General features: G+C 29.4%; 4 protein-coding genes across 4 annotated transcripts in view; 3 read left to right on the forward strand and 1 right to left on the reverse strand.

The window, feature by feature from the left end:
* Positions 1-67: 67 nt before the first annotated feature.
* LOC111683121 (kinesin-like protein Klp61F) lies at positions 68-5,689 on the reverse strand. Its single transcript, XM_023445154.2, has 8 exons — positions 5,471-5,689; positions 5,109-5,409; positions 4,401-4,986; positions 3,698-4,287; positions 3,474-3,633; positions 2,192-3,399; positions 230-421; positions 68-160 (listed from the first exon to the last, which is right to left on the reverse strand). The coding sequence occupies exons 1-8, from the start codon at positions 5,560-5,562 to the stop codon at positions 137-139; spliced, it is 3,153 nt and encodes a 1,050-aa protein (XP_023300922.2). The 5' UTR covers positions 5,563-5,689; the 3' UTR covers positions 68-136.
* Positions 5,690-6,235: 546 nt separating this feature from the next.
* On the forward strand, positions 6,236-6,868 carry LOC111683120 (thyroid transcription factor 1-associated protein 26). Its single transcript, XM_023445153.2, has 2 exons — positions 6,236-6,514; positions 6,573-6,868. The coding sequence occupies exons 1-2, from the start codon at positions 6,251-6,253 to the stop codon at positions 6,807-6,809; spliced, it is 501 nt and encodes a 166-aa protein (XP_023300921.2). The 5' UTR covers positions 6,236-6,250; the 3' UTR covers positions 6,810-6,868.
* A 141-nt stretch (positions 6,869-7,009) lies between these two features.
* LOC111683128 lies at positions 7,010-12,136 on the forward strand. Its single transcript, XM_023445160.2, has 5 exons — positions 7,010-8,291; positions 8,396-8,497; positions 9,112-9,395; positions 9,460-9,840; positions 11,682-12,136. Exons 1-5 carry the CDS (start codon positions 7,364-7,366, stop codon positions 11,931-11,933), a joined length of 1,947 nt encoding a protein of 648 aa, XP_023300928.2. The 5' UTR covers positions 7,010-7,363; the 3' UTR covers positions 11,934-12,136.
* A 5,724-nt stretch (positions 12,137-17,860) lies between these two features.
* Positions 17,861-21,487, forward strand: part of LOC111683125 (uncharacterized protein DDB_G0283357) — a 53,014-nt gene continuing 49,387 nt past the window's right edge. The window contains exon 1 of the mRNA XM_046951509.1: positions 17,861-19,366. Coding sequence (XP_046807465.1) covers positions 19,147-19,366 — 220 coding nt within the window. The 5' untranslated portion in view covers positions 17,861-19,146. The remainder of the gene's footprint in view (positions 19,367-21,487) is intronic.

Below are 21,487 nucleotides of genomic sequence, written 5' to 3' on the forward strand. Positions count from 1 at the left end.
AAGAAAAGAGAGCTAGAAAATTCTTAAACACAAATGTATTTTTTATATACATATACAACAAATAGAAGTAAAACTAAAATGCAATACAATGAAATATTTCTTAAATTTAAATAGTGAAAAATAAAAATTAATAAATTTACGCAATATTTTCCTTGTTTTCCTGTAAAAATAATTTTAAATTTTTTATTTAACTCGAAATATGATCAAATTTTAAAAAGTTAGATCTTACCTTTAAATAGGGTGAATTGCTGCGTGAATTACTACGTGAATTGGGTTTCGAGAGACCATTTTGCTGTACTTTAAGTTGATTGGAAGTGCGTTTTTTATTACTTGAGCATTTGGGCGTTGAGTTTAAAATCGTTTCTGCATCGGATATATCGTGTATGGAAATAATGCCATCCTCAATGTCACCTTCACTTTCCTGTGAATTAAAGTAAAATGTAGATGGATCAAAAAAAAAAAAAAATAATAATAATAATAATAATGTTTTCGTTGGCTGAATGAATGATTGATCTGTATCGTATAAATTAAATTTCAAATTTTGTTTTTGAAATAGAAAATTTATATTTTATAAAATTTATATTAAGTGAAAATTTCTTTTTGAAATTGAAAATATCTTTTCGAAATTGAAAATTTATATTCGAAATTGCATTGAACATAGCATTGAACATTTCTTTTCGAAATATAAAATTTTTATACGAAATTCAAAATTTATATTCGAAATATAATATATATCGTCGAAATTTTTTATTTGTAATCGAAATTAAAAATTTCTGTTCGAAATAAAACATTTCTATCGAAATTGAAATTTTCTATTCGAAATTAAAAATTTCTATTCGAAATTAAAAATTTCTATTCGAAATTAAAAATTTCTATTCGAAACTGAAAATTTCTATTTGAAATTGAAAATTTCTATTTGAAATTAAAAATTTCTATTTGAAATTTCTATTTGAAATTGAAAATTTTCAATTCTAATTTGAAAATGTTTATCCGATATTAAAACAATTTATTAAATTTTTGCAGATTTTCTTTCGAAATTTAAATTTTGTATTTGAAAGTGAAAATTTTTATATGAAATTGAAAATATGTATTCCAAACTGAAACTTGACAATGAAAATTGAAATTTTGTACAGAAAATGAAAAATTTCTATAAAATTTTATAGATTTTCAATAAAATTGCAAATTTTTACTCGAAATTATATTCAACTTTGAAAATCGAAATTAAAAATTTTATGCGAAATCGATGCTTTCTTTTCAAAATTGAAAACTTCTAATCGAAACTGAAAATTTATCGAAATTGAAAATTCGTATTGAAAAATTAAAATTTATATTGAAAATGAAAAATTTAAATAAAATTTTATAGATTTTCTAAAGAAATTATATTTTTTACTCAAAATTCTATTTAACAATGAAAATTTCTATTAGAAATTTAAAAATTTGTAGCGAAATTGCTGCTTTCTTTGAAAATTTCAATACGAAATATAAAATTTTTATACGAAATTCAAAATTTATATTCGAAATATAGAATATACGATCGAAGTATTATATTTATATTCGAAATTTAAAAATTTTATTTGAAATAAACGAATTCTATTCGAAATTGACTGATTTTATTCTATTTTTTAGATTTTAATCTGAAATTTAAAATTTGAATTCGAAGTAAAAAATTGTACTGAAAATTTTTATTTGAAATCAAAAATTTTTACTAGAAATTCTATGCTTAACTTCAAAATTATATTCGAAATTGAATGGCTTGAGATTTTTCTTTGAAATAACAAATTTTTATTTGGAATTGAAAATTTTTATTCGAAATTAGAACAAAAAATCCATTCAAAATTAAAAATTTTCAATTCAAAATTTAAATCTTCTTTTTGATTTTCAAAATTTTTGTTCGAAATTTACAATTTGTATTCAAAATTAAAAAAAATCGAAATTTAAATTTCTAAACAAATTTTTGTTCGAAATTTATAATTTGAATTCAAAATTTAAAAAATCGAAATTTTAAATTTCTACTTAAAAAAATATCGAAATTGAACATTAATGGAAATTGAATATTTCTTTTCGAAATCGAAAGTTTTGATATACAATTTTCAAAAATTCTATTCGAAGTTACAAATTTTCCTTTAAATAACATATTTCAGTAAATTTTAAACTTAAAGAGAAATTTTAAAACCACCATCTTCCTACTTACCTCATCAATTGGCACGGTGGTATCCAAATCTGACCATTCATTCTCCTGACGAAAACGTTTCACAATGCGAGTATGTGGTGAGGTTTCCGCCAGCACTCTCGGATAAGAGAATTCCTTTTTCGAAGGTGTAGCTCCTGTCGCTGTATACGTTTTCAATTCACTACGTCTAAACGATTCCAAATCATTAACACAATGAGTCATTTGTTGTTTATACAATTGTGTATAATCTCTAAGGGATGTTTGCTGTGTAGCATTAGTATTTTTCAATGTATTCAAATGATCCTTAACACATTTTGCATGATCCTCCAAAGTAAGAGTAATTTTCTCTGTGTTTATTTTTAATTTTGTACAATTTTCTAAACGTAAACGTTTACTTTCGTTTTCATAATGTTGTGTGCTCTGGATGAGATCTTGATGATATTTTGTTTGTCCCTGAGATATAAGATGAGTTTGTTTGACCGTTTCCTGTAGCATGTTATCCAGTTGAACATTAATGGTCGAACATTTGGCAACACTTTGATCTATACAAAGTTCAGCCTGGGCGGTTAATGAATCAACGAGAGAACAATTTTCTTTACACTCTGCAGTACGATTATTTAAATACTTTTGATTTAAAACTGAGGTCCCTTGAGAAGTGTTAATGATGTGTTGTTGACAATTTTCAAGATTTTTAACATTGTCACCTATATTGTCATTGCATTTAGTGCGTTTTTCTTGTAAAGCCTTCATACTCTTTTGGAATTCTTCCATAAGTTTTTGCTCTTCTTCCATTAAACAACGTTCCTCATTTAAATTACTATTGATTTTCTGTAGTTCTTTTAAATTTTCTAAAGATTTCTGTTTAATATCCTCTATAGTGGCATTTACTTTGTCCGTATGTTTTTCTAATTCAGTTTTATTTAAAGTAAATTTCTCAATTATACGTTCACGCATAGAATCTAAAGAAGATTTTTGCTGTTCATTGTATACTTCAAGAGACGAAAGATTTTCTTTAATTTGTTGTTGAAATTTGTGTTCTTTTTCTTTGATTTCTTCTAATATTCTTAAAACATTGGATTTTTGTTCATCATTTAGTTGTTGAAAAGAATTTGTGAAAAATTCTTCAAGAGAAGAGGATTTTGTTAAGAAATGATCACATAAATTATCAATGTCATGAAGTTTCTTTTTTGTATGGTCCAAGAGATCTGATTGAACAAAGGTGATTTTGTCTTAAGAAAAATAAAGAGAAAGTAATTGTTATTGTATGGAAAAAAAGTTTTTTTTTGTTAATTCGAACACTTACCTAATTCTTGTAGAATGTCATGAGAACAAGTGTGTTGTTGATTTTGCAACTGCTTAAGATTATCATCTAATAATTCGAAATTATCATTCATGCGTTCGGCAAATCTTTCACAGGCACTTTGTATTTTAACATCCACATCTTTGCGTCGCTCAATAGTTTTCTATTTAAACAAATTTTTGGTATTAAGAAACATTTTTTTTGGTATTCACTTAAAAATAACTTACATGCAAAGCTTCTGTATCTTTTGTGGCTATATCGGCTACTTCCATTATTTTTGTTGCTTGATTTTTTAAAGTTTCTTCTGTTTTTACATGAGACTCTAATAAAACTTTCTTTTCCTTGTAACGTCTTTTAGTGGTGGTCAAAACCTTTTTCGTTTCGATTAGAGCTCCGGTTGTTTTCATAAGATTCTTTTCTATTTTATTAAGTTCTTCTGTTTTCTCCACTAGATTTAAACTGACTTCATTGAAAATTTTCTCCTTTGAGGATAATTCATCTTTAAGGGCCTTTAACAGAAGCATTTTTTCATTTAGTTCACGATTTTGTGAATCCATTTTAAGAGTCATTTCGGTGTAGGTTTCTTCGGCTAAATAAATACCATTTTTATCTCTTGCTGCCATTAGGTCACGTTTAAGTTTATCAATTTCTTCGGTGTATTCTTTAAGAATGATTTTCTTTGTTAGTTTTTGATTTACTTCGGGTTTATTTTGAATATTCTTGGCACGATGTGCATATTCTAGGGTGCTGAGGGTTTCTTCAATGTCCTTGTGACCTGGAGATATGGTAGCGATAATGGAAGTTTTTGTGCGACCACCTGTAGTGAGAGAGAGAGAGAGAGAGAGAGAAATATAGAAAGAGAATTTATCGACAATAGTTAGTTTTAAGAGAAATTTATGAAAATTTTATCCTAAATCTTTCTCAACTTACCCAATGATTCCTGCAATAAACGTGTCAGCTTTGATTCACGATATGGTATATGTGGTGTCCTTTCCACCAAAGCAGTGATAACACGACCCAAAGTCAGCAAACTTTGATTAATATTAACCGTTTCTCTGGTACGTATACCCTTTTCATTACCAGCCTTTGAAGCATTTTCACTACCAGCCAAATCAACTAAATTCAATTTGCCAATTTTTAACATTTCCTCACCATCAATACCATTCTCTTTAATGTGAACTAATATTGAGAATACTGTGTGAGAACGCGAAGATTGGGCATTCATTAAAGTGGCTGCAGTTTTACGACGTTCTTTGCCCTTTTCCAACAGTTTATAGACATCATCTTTGCTGTGTACAGGAATTTCCTCTAAGCCTTGTATGATAACTGAACCTTTTTTGGTGCTATCATCATAGATACGTATTTTGGCGGTACTCTCATCGGAAGAGAGTAAATCACATAGTTCCTCATTGTACAATTCCAAATAGGAAATGCGCATAGAAAATTCTACTTTCATCATGCGTAATTCATCGAAAAGATGACATAAGGCTCGTGGTATGATACCAATATCAGAATCCTACATTAAATAGCAGAATGCAAAAAAACTTGTTTAACAATTTTTGTTATATTATCGAGCACAAGATCATAACATTTATATAAATTTTGCTACCTGCTGGCTAACATAAAAGCTATACTTACATCCTCCCATGATGACTTTAATTCAGCACATTGATTACCCACCATGGTATGAGTTTTTCCCGTACCCGTTTGTCCATATGCAAACACTGTACAATTATAGCCGGAAAGCACCTCATCGATTAAAGGACTGACCACAGCTGTATAGACATCAACTTGTTTGGAATCTGAACCAAATGCCCGATCGAAAGTAAACTTTTTTGTCAATTTCGATTCCAACGTATGACGAGTAACAATTTCCTTAGGAGATATTACTTCAATAATTTCTGCAGAACGTAAGCATCTTTCACGAGCATTAAGGGGTCTAAAAAGTAAAGATTGTTTTAACATTGCAAATTTCGTTTTTAATTGCCAGAAACACTTACCTGACGCGCACATAAACTTGTATATTTTGATTTGTTTTTCGTGATGGTGGCTGCGTATGGCTCGCATTTTGCCCAGAAGTATCCATTCTCATTTAAATTTGTACAATATTTCTATTAATACCGGGAGTAAAGTATAAAAGTTATTAAATTTATTTGTGTTTTTCTTTAAATTTCCAATTTAAATGTCAAGCGCGTTTGCTTTTTCCTAATACGACGAATGCTTTATGAAATGAAATTGTCATATTCGAAAAAACCGTTTGTTCGTCAAGTTTTTTGTTGTTTGGTTTCGTTGAGTTTTTTGTTTTTATGGGGGTGATGCCAAGTTTGTTAATTAAAGTTGCCACTTGAGTGTGTAAAACAATGAAAAAATGGCGTTTTTCTATTGAATTTAACTAAAATTTTAACAATTATTTCTTAGAAAATAAACGATTGCTGTATTTTTGTTGCTATCATCAAATACTAAGAATCAAGGTTAGCAACAAAACAAACATTACCCAACTTGACATCACCTTTCATAAAAAATATTTTTTCTGAACACATTGAAATTATTTGCAATTTATTAAAAACGTTTATCTCTTAATTTTTTGCAATTTTAATATTTCAAATAATTTTTTGTTATGAATAATTAAGATTTTTCAAAATTAATTTAAAATTTATTTTAAAATGTTTATTTAATAAAGCAAAATGTGCATTTATAATTAAAGTAATGCCAAGTTTAATTTATAATGTATGGCATCTTTATGTGTATGTGATATTATTATTCAGTGATTGGCTTGATATATGCTAATAAGAAGAAGTTTCAAAACAAAGCGTGAATTAAATAGAATTTATAAAAGTTTAAAAAAAGTTTATTTATTTAATAAGAACCATACTAAAATGGTTAATACAAATAAAGCTAATCATACCAAAACAAAACCCTTCACAAAACCCCAACATACTAATAAGAATAAAAGCGGTGGACGAGGTACAGGTGGTGGAGCTCCATACAAAAAGCCAGCACATGGTAAAGCAGCTTTTGTAAAATCCAAGGAGGCCCAGAGACATGTAAGAAACTATTAAAAGTGTATTGGTTTAGTTTAATAGTAATTTTTACATATTTTAGGAACGTGCCAAAAAATTCCAAGAACGTCAGGCCTTAAGAGCTCAAAAACAAAAAGAACTGGAGGAGGAACGTGCTAAAGCTAAAAAGGAAAAGGAAGAAAAGATTAAACAATACAAAAAGAAACGTTTGGAGAAGACTAAAGCCATTAGTAAAAGAACACAACGTGGTCAGCCTTTAATGAAGGATCGTATGCAATTGTTATTGAAACAGATACAAGAAATGAAAAAGAATGGATAATATTTTTTTACTGTTTGATTTAAATTTTAGAATAGGTAATAAATATAGATTTTATTAGATGTGTTTTTTATATTTGATTTATTTTCTTTGACATCCATACCCTACACCACTACAGTTGTAGTTGCTATTCATTAGACCCAAGGACGAAAATGCTTGAAATTTGTCTAGCCCCTTACAACCATACCACCCGAATAGTGCTTGTAAGCTTATAATTATGTTAAATGTTCTAGTATTTCAGCAAAAGTCGACAACACATCGTTTCATAGAAGTAATGACTGAATTAAGGTGAAAATACACATTTTTAACATAACAACTGGTGTAGGGTATCATACTGTCGGCCATGCCCGAATATTCAATCATACTTGTTTGTTTTTTTTTACTAGACCAAAGCAAATTTAAGTTCCTCATGCATTTTTAATCAAGTTTTGATTAATTCTTTTATATAATTTTTTCATTAAACATCAGAAATTTCTCAATTTTATTAATTTTTATATAGAAAATAAATTTTTAAATCCAAAAACAGTTATTAATTTTATTTCAAATAACAATAAATAATGGCGCAAAATTTCCTGTTCATGTTTGAATTTGTGGTCGATGATCTGATCGTTACAAAACCAAACTATTGCGCTCCCGAAGAATTTCCCACATGCTGTGAAGTATCATTTCGCAATAGTGTATTTGTATCGATCTGTGATCGTGAATTTGGCCAATGTCTAGATCCTTGCATGCCCAAATGTGGCAAAAGTTGTTTATTCTCATTGGAAACTCCTATTAGTGACAGCGACAAATTGCATGTGCACATCTACAAAAAGAAAACGGAACAGTGTAAGTTTTTAATTGGCTGTACGGATTTGCCCATTAAAGGTGTTTTCGATAAGGTTATGGAAAATTTCAACATTGAGAATCCTAATTGGCAGGATGTAAGTGCTAAGCACGTAAAGACACTACCTAATCCTAAGGAAACGAAAAAATCTACCGAAATAGTAGACAATGATTGTGATTCCTATGAGGAGGGACGCCGAGAACAATTATGTCCCACTTCGGAACTGACCAAACAACTATTGCCTCTGTTTAACTTGAAAGGTTGCCAAACGGGCAATGTAGTTTTACTTATACGTCTAGTGGCCATTGGTCCAGCCATAGTTTCCTCATTTACATTTTCTCGCATCTGCAATGCGGGTTGTGATAAGAAAGCTCCGAGTTGTGGACCCATGATAAGACCCAGTGGTAATGGTAAAGAAGCTTGTGATGCTACCTGTAGTCGTGCTGTTGGCGGCATGGAAAATGATAACGTACGAAATAGAGGAGGACACGGAAATGAAAATCCGAGTGTTAGCAAACAGAATAAACCTAATAATGGTTGTGTACCTTTAAGAGATCCGTGTCATAGGGAAATTAAGAAACCCATATGTCAGCGTTATTTTGCCTGTAATGCCGACAAGGGCAACCCTTGTGATGAGATCGAAGACGAGTGTGAAAGATGTAAGTTAAAATACTATAAAATAGAGTAGTTTACTTCCCATTCCAAATTACTTATCTCAGGATAAAAGTAAATGTTTTGATTCCGTTTTTGATTTGTTTTTCAGCGGCAAAATGTAAAGAATACAACCAAAAAATGAGTTGCTGTCCACAATCGGAACAATCAAATAATTGTTCCTGTGATGAATACATGGACGAATGTGAGGCAGGTTAGTAAAGAATAATCTTTACAAATGGATCGTACCCTTTCAAAATGTTGACTATTTTAAAAAAGTTTTCATATATAAATTTATTATACTTAAAAATCCTTTTACCAACTATAACAGGGATTATTCTAAAATTGCCCATACTTCCCATATAAGGTCCACTTCATTTTAAGAAATTTTTTCCTCTTAATCATAAATAACTTATGAATTAATGATATCGGAATAAAATTACACCTAAATGTAGGATTTTGAGATTTTTTATAATTTTAGGAATTCAAATGGGTGCGATTCTTTTTAAAATACAGTTCGATATCTTCTATTAAAACTTTTCAATTTCCTTTTATAGCTAAAGCAAAGGCTTTACGAAAATTGCGCTATTTATTGCAAAAATACAGTGGACAGTAAATTTTAAATTTGAAAACTAAAACAAAAAAAATTTAATTTAAAAAAAATTCTATAAAAAAAATAGTAAAAAAGCAAAATCCAATCTTAAAAAAAAAGTTCCGAAGCATACATAAACACTTCACAGAAAAGAGGGTATGTTCCATTTTGAATATTTAAATTTGAATAAAATTTTGCAATTAATTTTTCTTTTATTATAAATATTTAATATATAGAAAATCCCTGTTCTATTGATCCTTTCAAATGTGAACCATGTTCAGCAGATACTTGTGATGATTGTGTTAAAGACCCCTGTTCACCATGTGGTCAATGTATACAGCCCTGTTTTCAGACCCCACGTCTACCCGATCCCGGACCAGAAGCTTATGATGAATTTGAGGCCTGTCTAAATGGCAGTGGTCTGGTTATACGGGTACTCAAAGATACCCATCAAGTGGAGAATATTTGCGATGGTACAGAGGAATTCAACGATGATAATGCCAGTGATTGTAACGGAAAGGTAATTGTATTTTTATTCTACTTCAAGTTTGGTAATTAGTAAGATTTTCATATTCTTTCTTTAGGAAAATAATCACCTCTCCGATTGTAGTCTATCAAACTTAATGCAACGCAGTAATTTCGCACGTAATCATATAAAACGTCGTACAGGAGGACATATTATCAATCATCCAGATTTACCAAAAATTCGTGCAAATATTAAATATTCGGGTAATGATAATTGTGATGTGGAAAATTATCATGTACCCTATTCGAAAATTAAATCATATTGTGATAATCAAAACAATAAAATCGATAACTATCGTAGTCATCGTGCAAAACTTAATCGTTATGACGAGCCAAAACATCCGAAGGATGAGAAAAATTGCTGCGTTCAAGTTGATCGTCAAGATATTCGAAATATTATGAAGGGTCTGGAAGTTGATACACGTAAAAAGGGTATTGAGGTAAGTGTTAAGATTTTAGAATAATATTTTATAATTTTCGATTTTTTCATACATTTTCGTATGTTTTCTTGTGTAATAAATAAGAGTATTCACTAGTTTTGTAACTTGTGTCATTTCAATTATCTACGCATGTAACATTTTATTGGCTTTTTTAACAAATAATAACTGTTTGTGTATTAATTGAAATATGCTCAATCGTATATATAAATTTTCGTTGTATATATGACAATCATGTTTAATTGGTTATAAATATAGTCAATGCTATTAACGTTCATGCAAAATATAGACAGTTCTATAGTTGAACTTATAAACAGTTCTATAGTCCAGACTATATACAGTTCTATAGTCTGACAATAGACAGCTATTATATAGTCAATTCTATTAACTTTCATGCAAATAGTTCTATAGTACAGACTATAGACGTTCCATAAACTGTTCTACGGTCCATAGTTTTATAGTTCAGATTACATACAGTTCCCTTTTCCTGTATATTGTTCTATAGTCTAGACCATAAACTGTTTTATAGTTCAGACTATAGATCGTTTAATAGTCCAGATTATAGACCGTTCAAAAGGCCAGACTATAGACAGTTCTATAGTCCACACTATAGATAGTTCTATAGTCCAGACTACGTTCTGTAGTCCAGACTATAGATAGTTTTATAGTTCAGTCTATAGAAAGTTTTATAGTCCAGACACAGTTTCTTCCTCCTGCAGACTGTTAGTCAGTTCTATAGTCCGGGCTATAGATAGTTCTATAGTAGAGATTTTACACAGTTCAATAGTCCATACTATAGAGAGTTCTATAGTCCATACTATAGTCAGTTCTATAGTCCAGATTATATCCAGACTATAGCCAGTTCTATAGTCTAGACTATAGACAGTTCTATAATCCGGACTATAGACAGTTCTATAGTCCTGGAAATAGACAGTTCTATAGTCGAGACTATAGATATTTCTATAGTCCAGACTATATATAGTTCTATGGTCCTGACTATAGATAGTTCTATAGTCCACACTATAGACAGTTCAATAGTCTAGACTATAGACAGTTCTTTAGTCCAGACTATAGACAGTTCTATACTCCAGACTATAGGCAGTTCTGAATTTTTTCTGAATTTTTTCAAGTGCATCTAAACAAATTTCACAAAATGTGCATTCGGTTCATGTAATATTTTATTGTTTTTACATTTATGTATGTATGTCTTACCGATATTCACAGATAAAAATATATTCATTTTTAACTAAATTATTTTACGATTTTTTACAATATTGCTTCCCACAATTCATGCTTCTTACTGCAATTATGAACAATTTATCAGAATTTTAAGATTTATAGAAGCAGATGGCAGTTAAATGCGTTAAAATTTTTTTAAACGGAAAATCTTTAAGCCCCTGCTATTAAAAAAATGTAAATGACCTACATTTCCAAGTTAAAGGAAGGGGGAATGATAGCTTATACTTGGTTGTTATATAAAAATGTTCATTGAATATTTTGATTAGAAAAATATTTAAATAAATGAGAATTCAGAATTTGTTAACAACTTATATGAAACGGATCAAGAATTTGTATCCTTTTATCTTATTAAGTGGATTTACATATGTTAAATGGAACACTTTCTCCACCGCCACATTTGTTAAACACAAATTAAAACTGTAGCAATAAATGCTGCCTGCCAGCCACTTAAATAAAGCGACATGTGTGCTGCAAGATGCAATAATAGGATCACATGATTTTTATTATTTTTTCTTTTGGTTTTTGTAAACCATAACATTGTATTACACAAATCCAATTTACTTGTATCTTTTCAACGATTTTTCTTTTCTCCATCTTATTTGCAGGTTTGTTACAAAACCTGCGAAGAAACCGATAGCGATGTATTTCTAGTGAAATTGGGGAGCAAACAAAAAAGTGAACGTAAGAAGAATAATATTGAAATTGAATTAAAGACACCAAAATTGCCAGTTACATTGCCCAAACAACATGTAACCACGGAGACACAAATCAATGAAAAAGAATTGGATGCTGCTCTGGCCGGCGTCTGTAATGGAAAGAAAGGCAAAGGTGGAAAGGGAAAGAAGAAAAAGAAGTAGTGGTAATAGAATGAGAAAAATTAAAAAAATTCATAATTACTAAAATATTGGAAAGTGAATGTACGAAATTATTATTATTATTTCTCAATTAACAAAATATGTAATTTTTATATTTGTAAATCGCTGAGAGGTGGTGTATGTATAATATTTCAGAAATAAATTTTGTGGGTGTATGTTTTGGGATGAGTAAACATCAAATTGAATTTTTGTTATCGTTTAATTGAATTTTTCTGTATCAAATGAAAAAACAGTAATGATTGAATATTTCATGAAACTTTTTAAACTATTGGAAATGGAAAAAAAACTATAAACTATCCTCTAGTCCAGATTATACACTATGTTATAGTTGAGACCTTATATAGTCCCGACTACAGACCATTATATAGTCCTGACTATAGACTATTCAATAGCTCAAACCATAGACTATTATATAGTCCAGACTATACACTATTCTATAGTACGGGCTACGGGCTAATATAAAGTCCAAGTTATAAGCACTATTAGAATGTTCAGACTTTAAACTATTCTATAGTAAGGACTATGGACTATTTATAGTACTATTCTATAGTTCAGACTATTAACTATTTTACACTCCAGACATTAGACTATTTCTAGTACAGACTATAGACTATTTTATGGTCCGGACTATAGACTATTCTATAGTCCAGACTATACACTATTCTATAGTCCAGACTATACACTATTCTATAGTCCAGACTATACACTATTCTATAGTCCAGACTATACACTATTCTATAGTCCAGACTATAGACTATTCTATAGTCCAAACTATAGATTACTCTATAGTCCAGACTATAGACTATTCTATAGTCCAGACTATAGACTATTCTATAGTCCAGACTATAGACTATTCTATAGTTCAGACTATAGACTATTCTATAGTCCAGACTATAGACTCTTCTCTAATCCAGACTATAGATTATTCTCTAGTCCAGACTATAGATTATTCTCTTGTCCAGACAATAGACTATTCTATAGTCCACACTAAAGACTATTCTATAGTCCACACTATAGATTATTCTTTAGTCCAGACTATAGACTATTCTCTAGTCCAGACTATAGACTATTCTCTAGTCCAGACTATAGACTATTCTCTAGTCCAGACTATAGACTATTCTCTAGTAAAGACTATAGACTATTCTCTAGTCCAGACTATAGACTATTCTCTAGGCCAGATTAAAGACTATTCTATAGTTCAGACTACAGACCATACTATAGTCCAGACTATGGACTATATTACACAGAATATAGTCTTTTCTATAATCCAGAGTATTTATTTTATTCTATAGTCAAGACTATGAACTATTCATAGTACAGACTAATGGACTCTTCTATAGTCCTGACTATGGACTATTCTAAGTCAAGACTATAAACTATTCATAGTACAGACTATGAACAATTTTATATTCCATAGTTCAGATTGTTCTAAAGCCCAGTCTAAGGGATACTAGATTGTCCAGAGTATAAGCTACAGACTATTCCATAGTCAAGACTATTGACAGTGCTGACTATGGACTGTTGTATGGACAAAACTATCGATTTTTTTACATTTTAGACTATTCTATAGTCCTGACTACCTACACTTTTTAACACATCTGCACAAATTTTGTAAGAATACTATAGAATAGAATTATTGACTTGTAGTGTTTGCTGAATTTACATGCACATTGCATCAATATTTCCTTTCATTGTTTTCATTCAGTATTTTGATTGTTTTATGTTAAAATGTATATGTATTTGTCAGTCTGTCTGTTTGACGCTATGTCTTTCCCTCTGACAAAAGTAAGACAGTTGAAGTTTGTTGTATGTCGGCGTTGCTAACAATTCATTCATCGATATCAGTTTCATTTTACGCATCTTTGAACTGAGGTCATTTATCAACTACTACTGCAATAGTTTTAAATTTAATTTCATCATTTGCTAACACTCTTACGACCGCAACACCGAAGTACTATGAATATAGTATTTAAATTTTTCTGCTGTTGTTGTTTTTTTGTTTGTTGCAATGTCTATTGCATTCATTTTTATGGAATTTAAGAAACTTGACAGTCTCTCCGTTGGTGTATGTATGAATACACAGCATCAGGTTTTGGATTTTTTCTTCATTTCTTTTGTAAACAATTTTAAACAAATTGCATTCACAAGTATATAGTTTTTTGCTATTGTTGCTGTGGTTGTTTTTTGTTATTAAAATCTAGTAAAATTCATCGAAGCTGAACGGAGGATGGTTGGTCATCGAGACAACTATATATTGTTGCTATGAAAGATACATGCTACATCTGCCAAGATGGACAAGTATTGCTGGTAAATTTATATATATTTTTTTTAATTTACGAAATGAGTTGTTCTTGCATATTTGCAATACAGTCATCCCTTTTTAATCAGTGATAACTTAATTTTCATTTACAACATTTATGCAAATGTTTTTATACAGTTCTTTGCCTTTGTTATGGTATTTTTACTTCGTCTTGCAACCTTGCTTTTAGAGAGATTTCTGTTTTTAGTATTTTTGCATGTTAAAGAATCGTGTAAAATGGTTTAAATAATTAACATGTGTATAATTTGTGAAATAAGTACTCTTATGTTGTATGTGTGTATATTGCTTTTTATAATATGGTGGTATTTGTACTAAGGTATAGAGAATCTTGTTTGACCTTCATTTAAGTAAATATTTAAAAACTAACATCGCTGGAACGAAATGAAGACAGCAAGAGGTTTTATTTGAACATTATTAGTCAAGGTTGGTAGTGACCTATTTAGTTTATAATTCTAACACACATACAAATTGGTATGTCTATGCTAATATTGACAACACTATCTTTTAGAAATCCAACCTCACCAAATTTGTGTGCGCTAAATGCAACATTAAACAGCTCCTTTTTTCTAAACAATTAAGCTATCACCATCAGTCTGCCTGTCACTCTACAGCATGCAATTTCCAATCTAATTTAATGAAATGTGGCACATACTATTCTTTTGGTTCAAAGACGATGAATATGTTTATTCATCTAGCTCCCAAAAAACTCTACACTCATAAATATCGTTAATGTTTTAGTATCTTTACAAAAATCGGCCTAACTTAGTATTATCATGCAAGAATCTCCACAAAAATCGGAACAAATTAAGCTACATATAAGTTTTTAAAACCTCAATTATAAAACAATTTATTGGTATTATAAAGCTAGTTACAAACGTTAAAATTCTATTCGAAACAATTAAAATTTTTTGTATAACTTCAATATCGATCGTCTTAGAATATAATAAGTAGGGTTCTATAGTTGAAACAAAAAGTAGGCTTTTCGAATTTTTGCCTTTAGTTAAAAGTTGACTTATAGACTTTTAGTATTTTATAAATAGTCGACTTTTCTCGACTTGTCGATTTTTTCGGCTTTTCTCGACTTTTTCCGTCTTTCTTCGATTGTTTGATTATTTTCGACTTCTTTCAACTATTTTTTACTTTTTTCGAGTTTTTCCGACTATTTTAGAGTTTTTGACTTTTTTACACTTTTTTTAAATTTTCGACTATCTATTATCGAGTTTTCGACTATTCGCCTTTTTACGACTTTTCGAATTTTTTCGACTTTTCGACTTTTATTTACAAAGTCGATTTTTTTCATAGAAGATAGTCGATTTATAGACTTTTTTGGAACAAAATAGTCGACTTCGACTTTTTTCGACAAAAAGTCGATTGTTCGATTATTCAAAAGTCGATTTAGAGAATCCTAATAATGAGGTATGTCCTAGTTTATAAAAACTAGGACATACCATTTAGTCTGTTATTGCTTTCGACCAAATATGTAGATTACCTAAATTACGTAGACGTTGCTTAATTTTGTTTTTGATATTACTTAATTATATGAATTAATAAAATCCAAAAATTTCAAATTTTTTATACCAAATGTATAATCAAATGTTTAATTTCTTTTTATTTTCATTAGGACATTTCTTTTAGCAACAAGTTTTTAGCAAAATAAAAAACAAAATTATTCATATTCCGTAATATGTTTAATAAGTATGGTTTCTGAAGAAAAATAAAACATTCCAAAAATTAGAGCTTCAAAAACCAAATAACTCACCTGTTAATAACCAACTACTTATAGTTAAGACACCTGTATTTTTTTTTGTTTACAAACATTTTATATTTTCTGCTGTGTGAAGTGATGCAACGATAAACTGAGTACCACCTCCCTTCAAAAATTGATGCTGCAGCAATAACATCGAGTAAATTACATATATGCATATATGCAGCATAAATATTTTTGAAAACAACTTGAAATGAGATGAAAAATATTGCTAAAGAGTGTTGTCAATATTTATTACCTATAAATAAAACTTTTGAAGTTTATTCCTTTTTATATAAAAGGAAAGGGCTGTAATATTAGTTTTACTTGAAGTATTTTATCAGGAATAGAAATCAGAAGTTACAGAAATTTATAATGTACCGTTATAAAGGAGAAATTGTAATTCGTTTCGAAAAGCCAATTATTAAAATATTTTTGTTAATATCAGTAGAGAAGTCTTTTTAAAAACGTGAAATTTCTTAATTTGATTCAATTCTTCAAGGGAATGTTAATAACCTATTTATTTCCCAAATTTCCTCTTATCCTTATAGAACCATTAAAATACAACATTGTGTTGCTCGGGTTCGTGGAAAAATGCACGCAATTAGAGATTTATCCAAGACTGAACAATGTCTTGAGTTTTAGTTCTCTAATTCTCGGAATTTTGGTTGATGTAGATCAGATCAACCAAAATTTGGTGTAAGTAGCAAGGACAACCAAAATCCAAAGTTCTGGCATAACACATGAACAATGAGTTGCTGAGTTGTTGAAAAAGTGTAGCTGAAGTTGTGGATCTCCTTGTATTTTGACAATTTTTCGAAATTAAACTTTTTTCTCAATAAATTATTTAGTTTAGTAGAAGATGTTCTATTTTACCACGCCGGACGTCTTGAGTTTGAGGTACTGGTAGAGAAGAACATTACAGGTAAACTGTAACCATTATTGGAATCGACAAGGAATGATTGCAGTCGATGTTTTAGTTCATGGTTTTAGATGGGGAAATATAATAAGTTATTTCAAGAGTCGTAAACTTGTGTTCTAGTTTGTCAGTCTGTGGATTTGATTCCTATTGGAGATACAAAAGGTCCGTTAGTGGTCAGACTTTATCAAATGGTTAACTCTTCAGGATATATAAAAACATATGAAATTCCTTAAGATATATTAGTTCCTAGTTAACTTATAACATAATGTTTTCTAAGAGCCTTTTCCTTTGCGAAACACAATATTTTCATACACAGTTTACAAGGCCCACTTAAAGCCTTTCAAAAGATTTTTCTTAATTTAGTACCAACTTAACTTCTGGAAGAAGGTTTTTTAAGAGCTTTTTCTTTTGAAAAACACAATATTTTCGTCAACAGTTTTCAAGGTCTAATCAAAACCTTTCATTTCAATACGATCTCAGTGTGTTAGATCTTGACAATAGTCTTTTCAACTATTTATTTATACCCACTTTTAATATTTACTCTCTAATTTCATAACATTATTTGCTTTTATAATACCATAAACAATTGCAATTTGAATTTTAACGTTTTCAAAAATGTTGTTATTTTTATTAGCATCATAAACAAGTCGACATCACTGTTTATGAATCAATCAAATTACTGCTATTATTAAAAAACGTTTAACGAATCCAACAGAAAACCACTTAAGGAAAGTGGTAAAAAGCGGACTCACATAAACTCAGAGATCATATAAAGAGTAGAGACTCTTGAAATTGTTGGCTACAAAGAAGAGAGTGATTATTTTCTTAGCAAAAATTAAAACACAATGAAAACCAGCTTTAGGAATGATCAGCAGTAGTACAGTGTTGAAAAAAACCAGTCTCTAAATGATTTTGAAAATTTAGTCTTTGGTGTGGAGAGATGATAACAAGACAAATCGTATAACATTAGTTAAGAAAACGGCTAAAAATGAAAACTAAACGATCGCTCAAGCGTTAATATGGTATGAAACGAACGACAGTTAATAAACGAATGAAAGCTTGTTTTCGAAAAAGATATTTTAGAGGATCACTTTAATATAAGTAAACAAAAGAAAAAAAAGAGCTTAAAATTGAAAATTGAGCATTTCAAACTTAAATAGCAAGAGAAACTAAAAGAAATAGTGTAAACTAGTACGAGAGTTTGTGAGAACGAGAAAGAAAGTTTTTGCATGGTGTAAAATGTTGAATTTTTAAAAATATTGTAAATGTGAGTCTTGGCATAGAGGGATATGAAAATCATTAAAGTGGTGGTGACTTTTAAGCCAAGTGCTCGTGGTATTACATTATTACCGTTACATTTGAAGCAAACTATAGCAGAGATCAAAAGTTTTTCCAAGTGGATCATCATCAACATGTATAAACTCGATAACACATGATAGTAACGTGGTTTTAGTGTTCAGCTGTAATTTGACTCTTGCCAAAGGACAAGGCCATTTGTGTGACATATGTCAATGTACTCTAAAACACTATCTTGTAGGGATTCAAATTAAAATGCTGTTTCTTATTATTTCGTTATTCACCAATTGAAAACAAAACAACAGATTATTATTAATTAATAATTTTTAAACAAAATAAAGAATTTTTAGAAAGCGTGGATGCTGCTTATAAGACAGTGAGACAAAAAACAACAACAAAAATTTACATAATATTATTTGTTTAAATATTTTTGAAACTTAAGAAAGTTTTATGTGTTGAAAAAGAAGCAAAAAAAAAAATACGATTTGAAAACCTACTCTAAGTGAATGACCACTAATAAAAAGAAAATAAATAAATAAATTTATTCAAAAAAAGAAAGAAATATTTTTAAACATATTCAATTTCTTTTATGTACAACTAGTGTATTTTTGACTATAACCACCAACCAAACAGATACTTGGTCGGGTTACAGAAAGACAAATACAAGATTTCAAAAAAAAAAAGACGAAAAAAGTGAGAAACCGGTGAATTGATAAATTTTTTTTTCGAGTGTTTATTTTTATTTCTTACTATTGTCATTACAACCTTGTTAAATACAAGGTCGGTTCGTCTTTGTCAAACGTGGATCACGATCTTTTTATAAAATAAGCTTAAAGTGTCATCTTTAGAATATTGAAATATTCAAAAGTCAAAAATTAAACATTATAATAGTATTTTCACAGCATCATTTATAATGAAATCATATACAATTTTAATGTTAATCTTCTTAACATTGGTCAGTGTTGACTCTGATGCCCACAGCAACAGCGGCAACAATAACAACAGCAGCAGCAGCAGTATCATCAACAGCAGCAGTAGATTTACCAAAAACACATTTAGTACAAATTCTCATAATTTTAACACCTCCCTAGTTGGCGATTCATCTTCATCAGCAACATTTCGTGATAAAAGAGGTAAGTTTTGTTTTATAAACATACAATTTCTGTTTAACATCGACCACTCTTCATATTTTGTTACAAAAACGTTACACACTTGCTGTGCATTTCTCTTCTTCTTCAATTGTAAACAAAAGAATTAAGTTATTAAATTTCATTTGACCTTATGTTGTCAGTTTTAACCATAATATATCTTCTGTGATGATTCATTTGCCGGTCCAAAATCCATTAAGTTTCCATTAACACACATGAAAATAATAATGATTTTAAAAACTACTACGAAAAGCTTAAAACTGATTTAAGTTTAATTTTAGATAATAATTAGTTAAAAATGTTTATAATTATGATTATAAGTTAATTATAATTTTGAATTATTTTCAATGCTATTCACTGCACAAAAACAATTTTAGTTTTTTTTTATAAAATTGGGAATTGTTAAAATAATGTGAAAATTTTTTAGAAGTTCTGTTCTAGTTTTTTGCTAGTTCAGTTCAAGTTCAGTTCTAGTTCAGTTCAAGTTCAGTTCTAGTTCAGTTCTAGTTCAGTTCTAGTTCAGTTCTAGTTCAGTTCTAGTTCAGTTCTAGTTCAGTTTTAGTTCAGTTCTAGTTCTAGTTCAGTTCTAGTTCAGTTCTAGTTCAGTTCTAGTATAGTTCTAGTTCAGTTCTAGTTCAGTTCTAGTTCAGTTCTAGTTCAGTTCTAGTTCAGTTCTAGTTCATTTCTAGTTCATTTCTAGTTCATTTCTAGTTCAGTTCTAGTACAGTTCTAGTTCAGTTCTAGTTCAGTTCTAGTTCAGTTCTAGTTCAGTTCTAGTTCAGTTCTAGTTCAGTTCTAGTTCAGTTCTAGTTCAGCTCTAGTTCAGTTCTAGTTCAGTTCTAGTTCAGTTCTAGTTCAGTTCTAGTTCAGTTCTTGTTCAGTTCTAGTTCAGTTCTAGATCAGTTCTAGTTCAGTTCTAGTTCAGCTCTAGTTCAGTTCTAGTTCAGTTCTAGTTCACTTCTAGTTCAGTTCTAGTTCAGTTCTAGATCAGTTCTAGTTCAGTTCTAGTTCAGTTCTAGTTCAGTTCTAGTTCAGTTCTAGTTCAGTTCTAGTTCAGTTCTAGTTCAGTTCTAGTTCAGTTCTAGTTCAGATCTAGTTCAGTTCTAGTTCAGTTCTAGTTCAGTTCTAGTTCAGTTTTAGTTCAGTTCTAGTTTAGTTCTAGTTTAGTTCTAATTCAGTTCTAAGTTTTAGGTCTAGTTCAGTTCTGTGTAGTTCAAGTTCAATTCTATTTTATTTGTTGTTCATTTCTAGTTTTTTTTTCTAGACCTAGTTGTCGTCAGTTTTAGTTTAGCTCTACTTCAGTTCCATTCAAATTATTAAGCCTTTAAATATAGGGTATCTATTTTTACCATAAAGTCAGACTATGTTATTTTTAAGATGTTTTTTTTTTTTGCATGGATATTAGGTTAATTATTTAGAACATAAAACGACTTAGTTATGTGGAAACCAGTAAATTTTTATATTATTATTCCATTTTAATATATGGTTTAAAAAAATAAAAAACTTGTCTTAGAATAACGATACTAAAATACCTACTTTCTTATGTCATTTCATCATTCTTATATTTTGTATGCAAATTTTCTCTCTAAATTTAGTAAAATATAACGGTTTAAATAATTGTATAAAAAGCGCTGAATCATATTAAAAATTTTAAAATTTTGGAATATTTGCGTCTTTAAATTTAGAAGAGCTATGCTTCTTCAAATATATACCTATAACCAGTGTTTATATCCAAGAAATGTTTACTTCAAAAAAAGAACTATTTTTCAGTACAGTTAGCACTGCTAGAAGTCTGTTTTAATGCAGGCGATAACTCGATAACTCACAAGCATGAGACTGCACCTGACAGAGGCTATCAGATCACTTAATACAAATATTGTTAATGAAATGTTTATTAATTAAAAACATTTTGAAAATAATTTTGCATTATTTAAAATGTTTTTTAAACAAACAAATGATAGAAAAGTAAACAAACGATAAAATTAAAAAAAATGGATAAATGATTTGAAATTAACAGTAACAATTTCAATTGAAATTGTATTAAAATCAAATTTAAAATCATTTTTGGTATACGAATAAATTAAGCAGTTAATATTATAAATTATC

This window comes from Lucilia cuprina, chromosome 5, assembly GCF_022045245.1.
Source record: "Lucilia cuprina isolate Lc7/37 chromosome 5, ASM2204524v1, whole genome shotgun sequence".
NCBI lineage: Eukaryota > Metazoa > Arthropoda > Insecta > Diptera > Calliphoridae > Lucilia > Lucilia cuprina.

Bases quoted from the DNA above. Each gene is read 5' to 3' on its own strand.
- LOC111683121 (XM_023445154.2), bottom strand. From the start codon at position 5,562: ATGAGAATGGATACTTCTGGGCAAAATGCGAGCCATACGCAGCCACCA. The intron at 5,410-5,470 runs GTAAGTGTTTCT...TTTACTTTTTAG, and splicing joins CAAGTTTATGTGCGCGTCAG to ACCCCTTAATGCTCGTGAAA. The intron at 422-2,191 runs GTAAGTAGGAAG...TTTAATTCACAG, and splicing joins CCACCGTGCCAATTGATGAG to GAAAGTGAAGGTGACATTGA.
- LOC111683120 (XM_023445153.2), top strand. From the start codon at position 6,251: ATGCTAATAAGAAGAAGTTTCAAAACAAAGCGTGAATTAAATAGAATT. The intron at 6,515-6,572 runs GTAAGAAACTAT...TACATATTTTAG, and splicing joins CCAAGGAGGCCCAGAGACAT to GAACGTGCCAAAAAATTCCA.
- LOC111683128 (XM_023445160.2), top strand. From the start codon at position 7,364: ATGGCGCAAAATTTCCTGTTCATGTTTGAATTTGTGGTCGATGATCTG. The intron at 8,292-8,395 runs GTAAGTTAAAAT...TTTGTTTTTCAG, and splicing joins CGAAGACGAGTGTGAAAGAT to CGGCAAAATGTAAAGAATAC. The intron at 9,841-11,681 runs GTAAGTGTTAAG...TCTTATTTGCAG, and splicing joins CACGTAAAAAGGGTATTGAG to GTTTGTTACAAAACCTGCGA.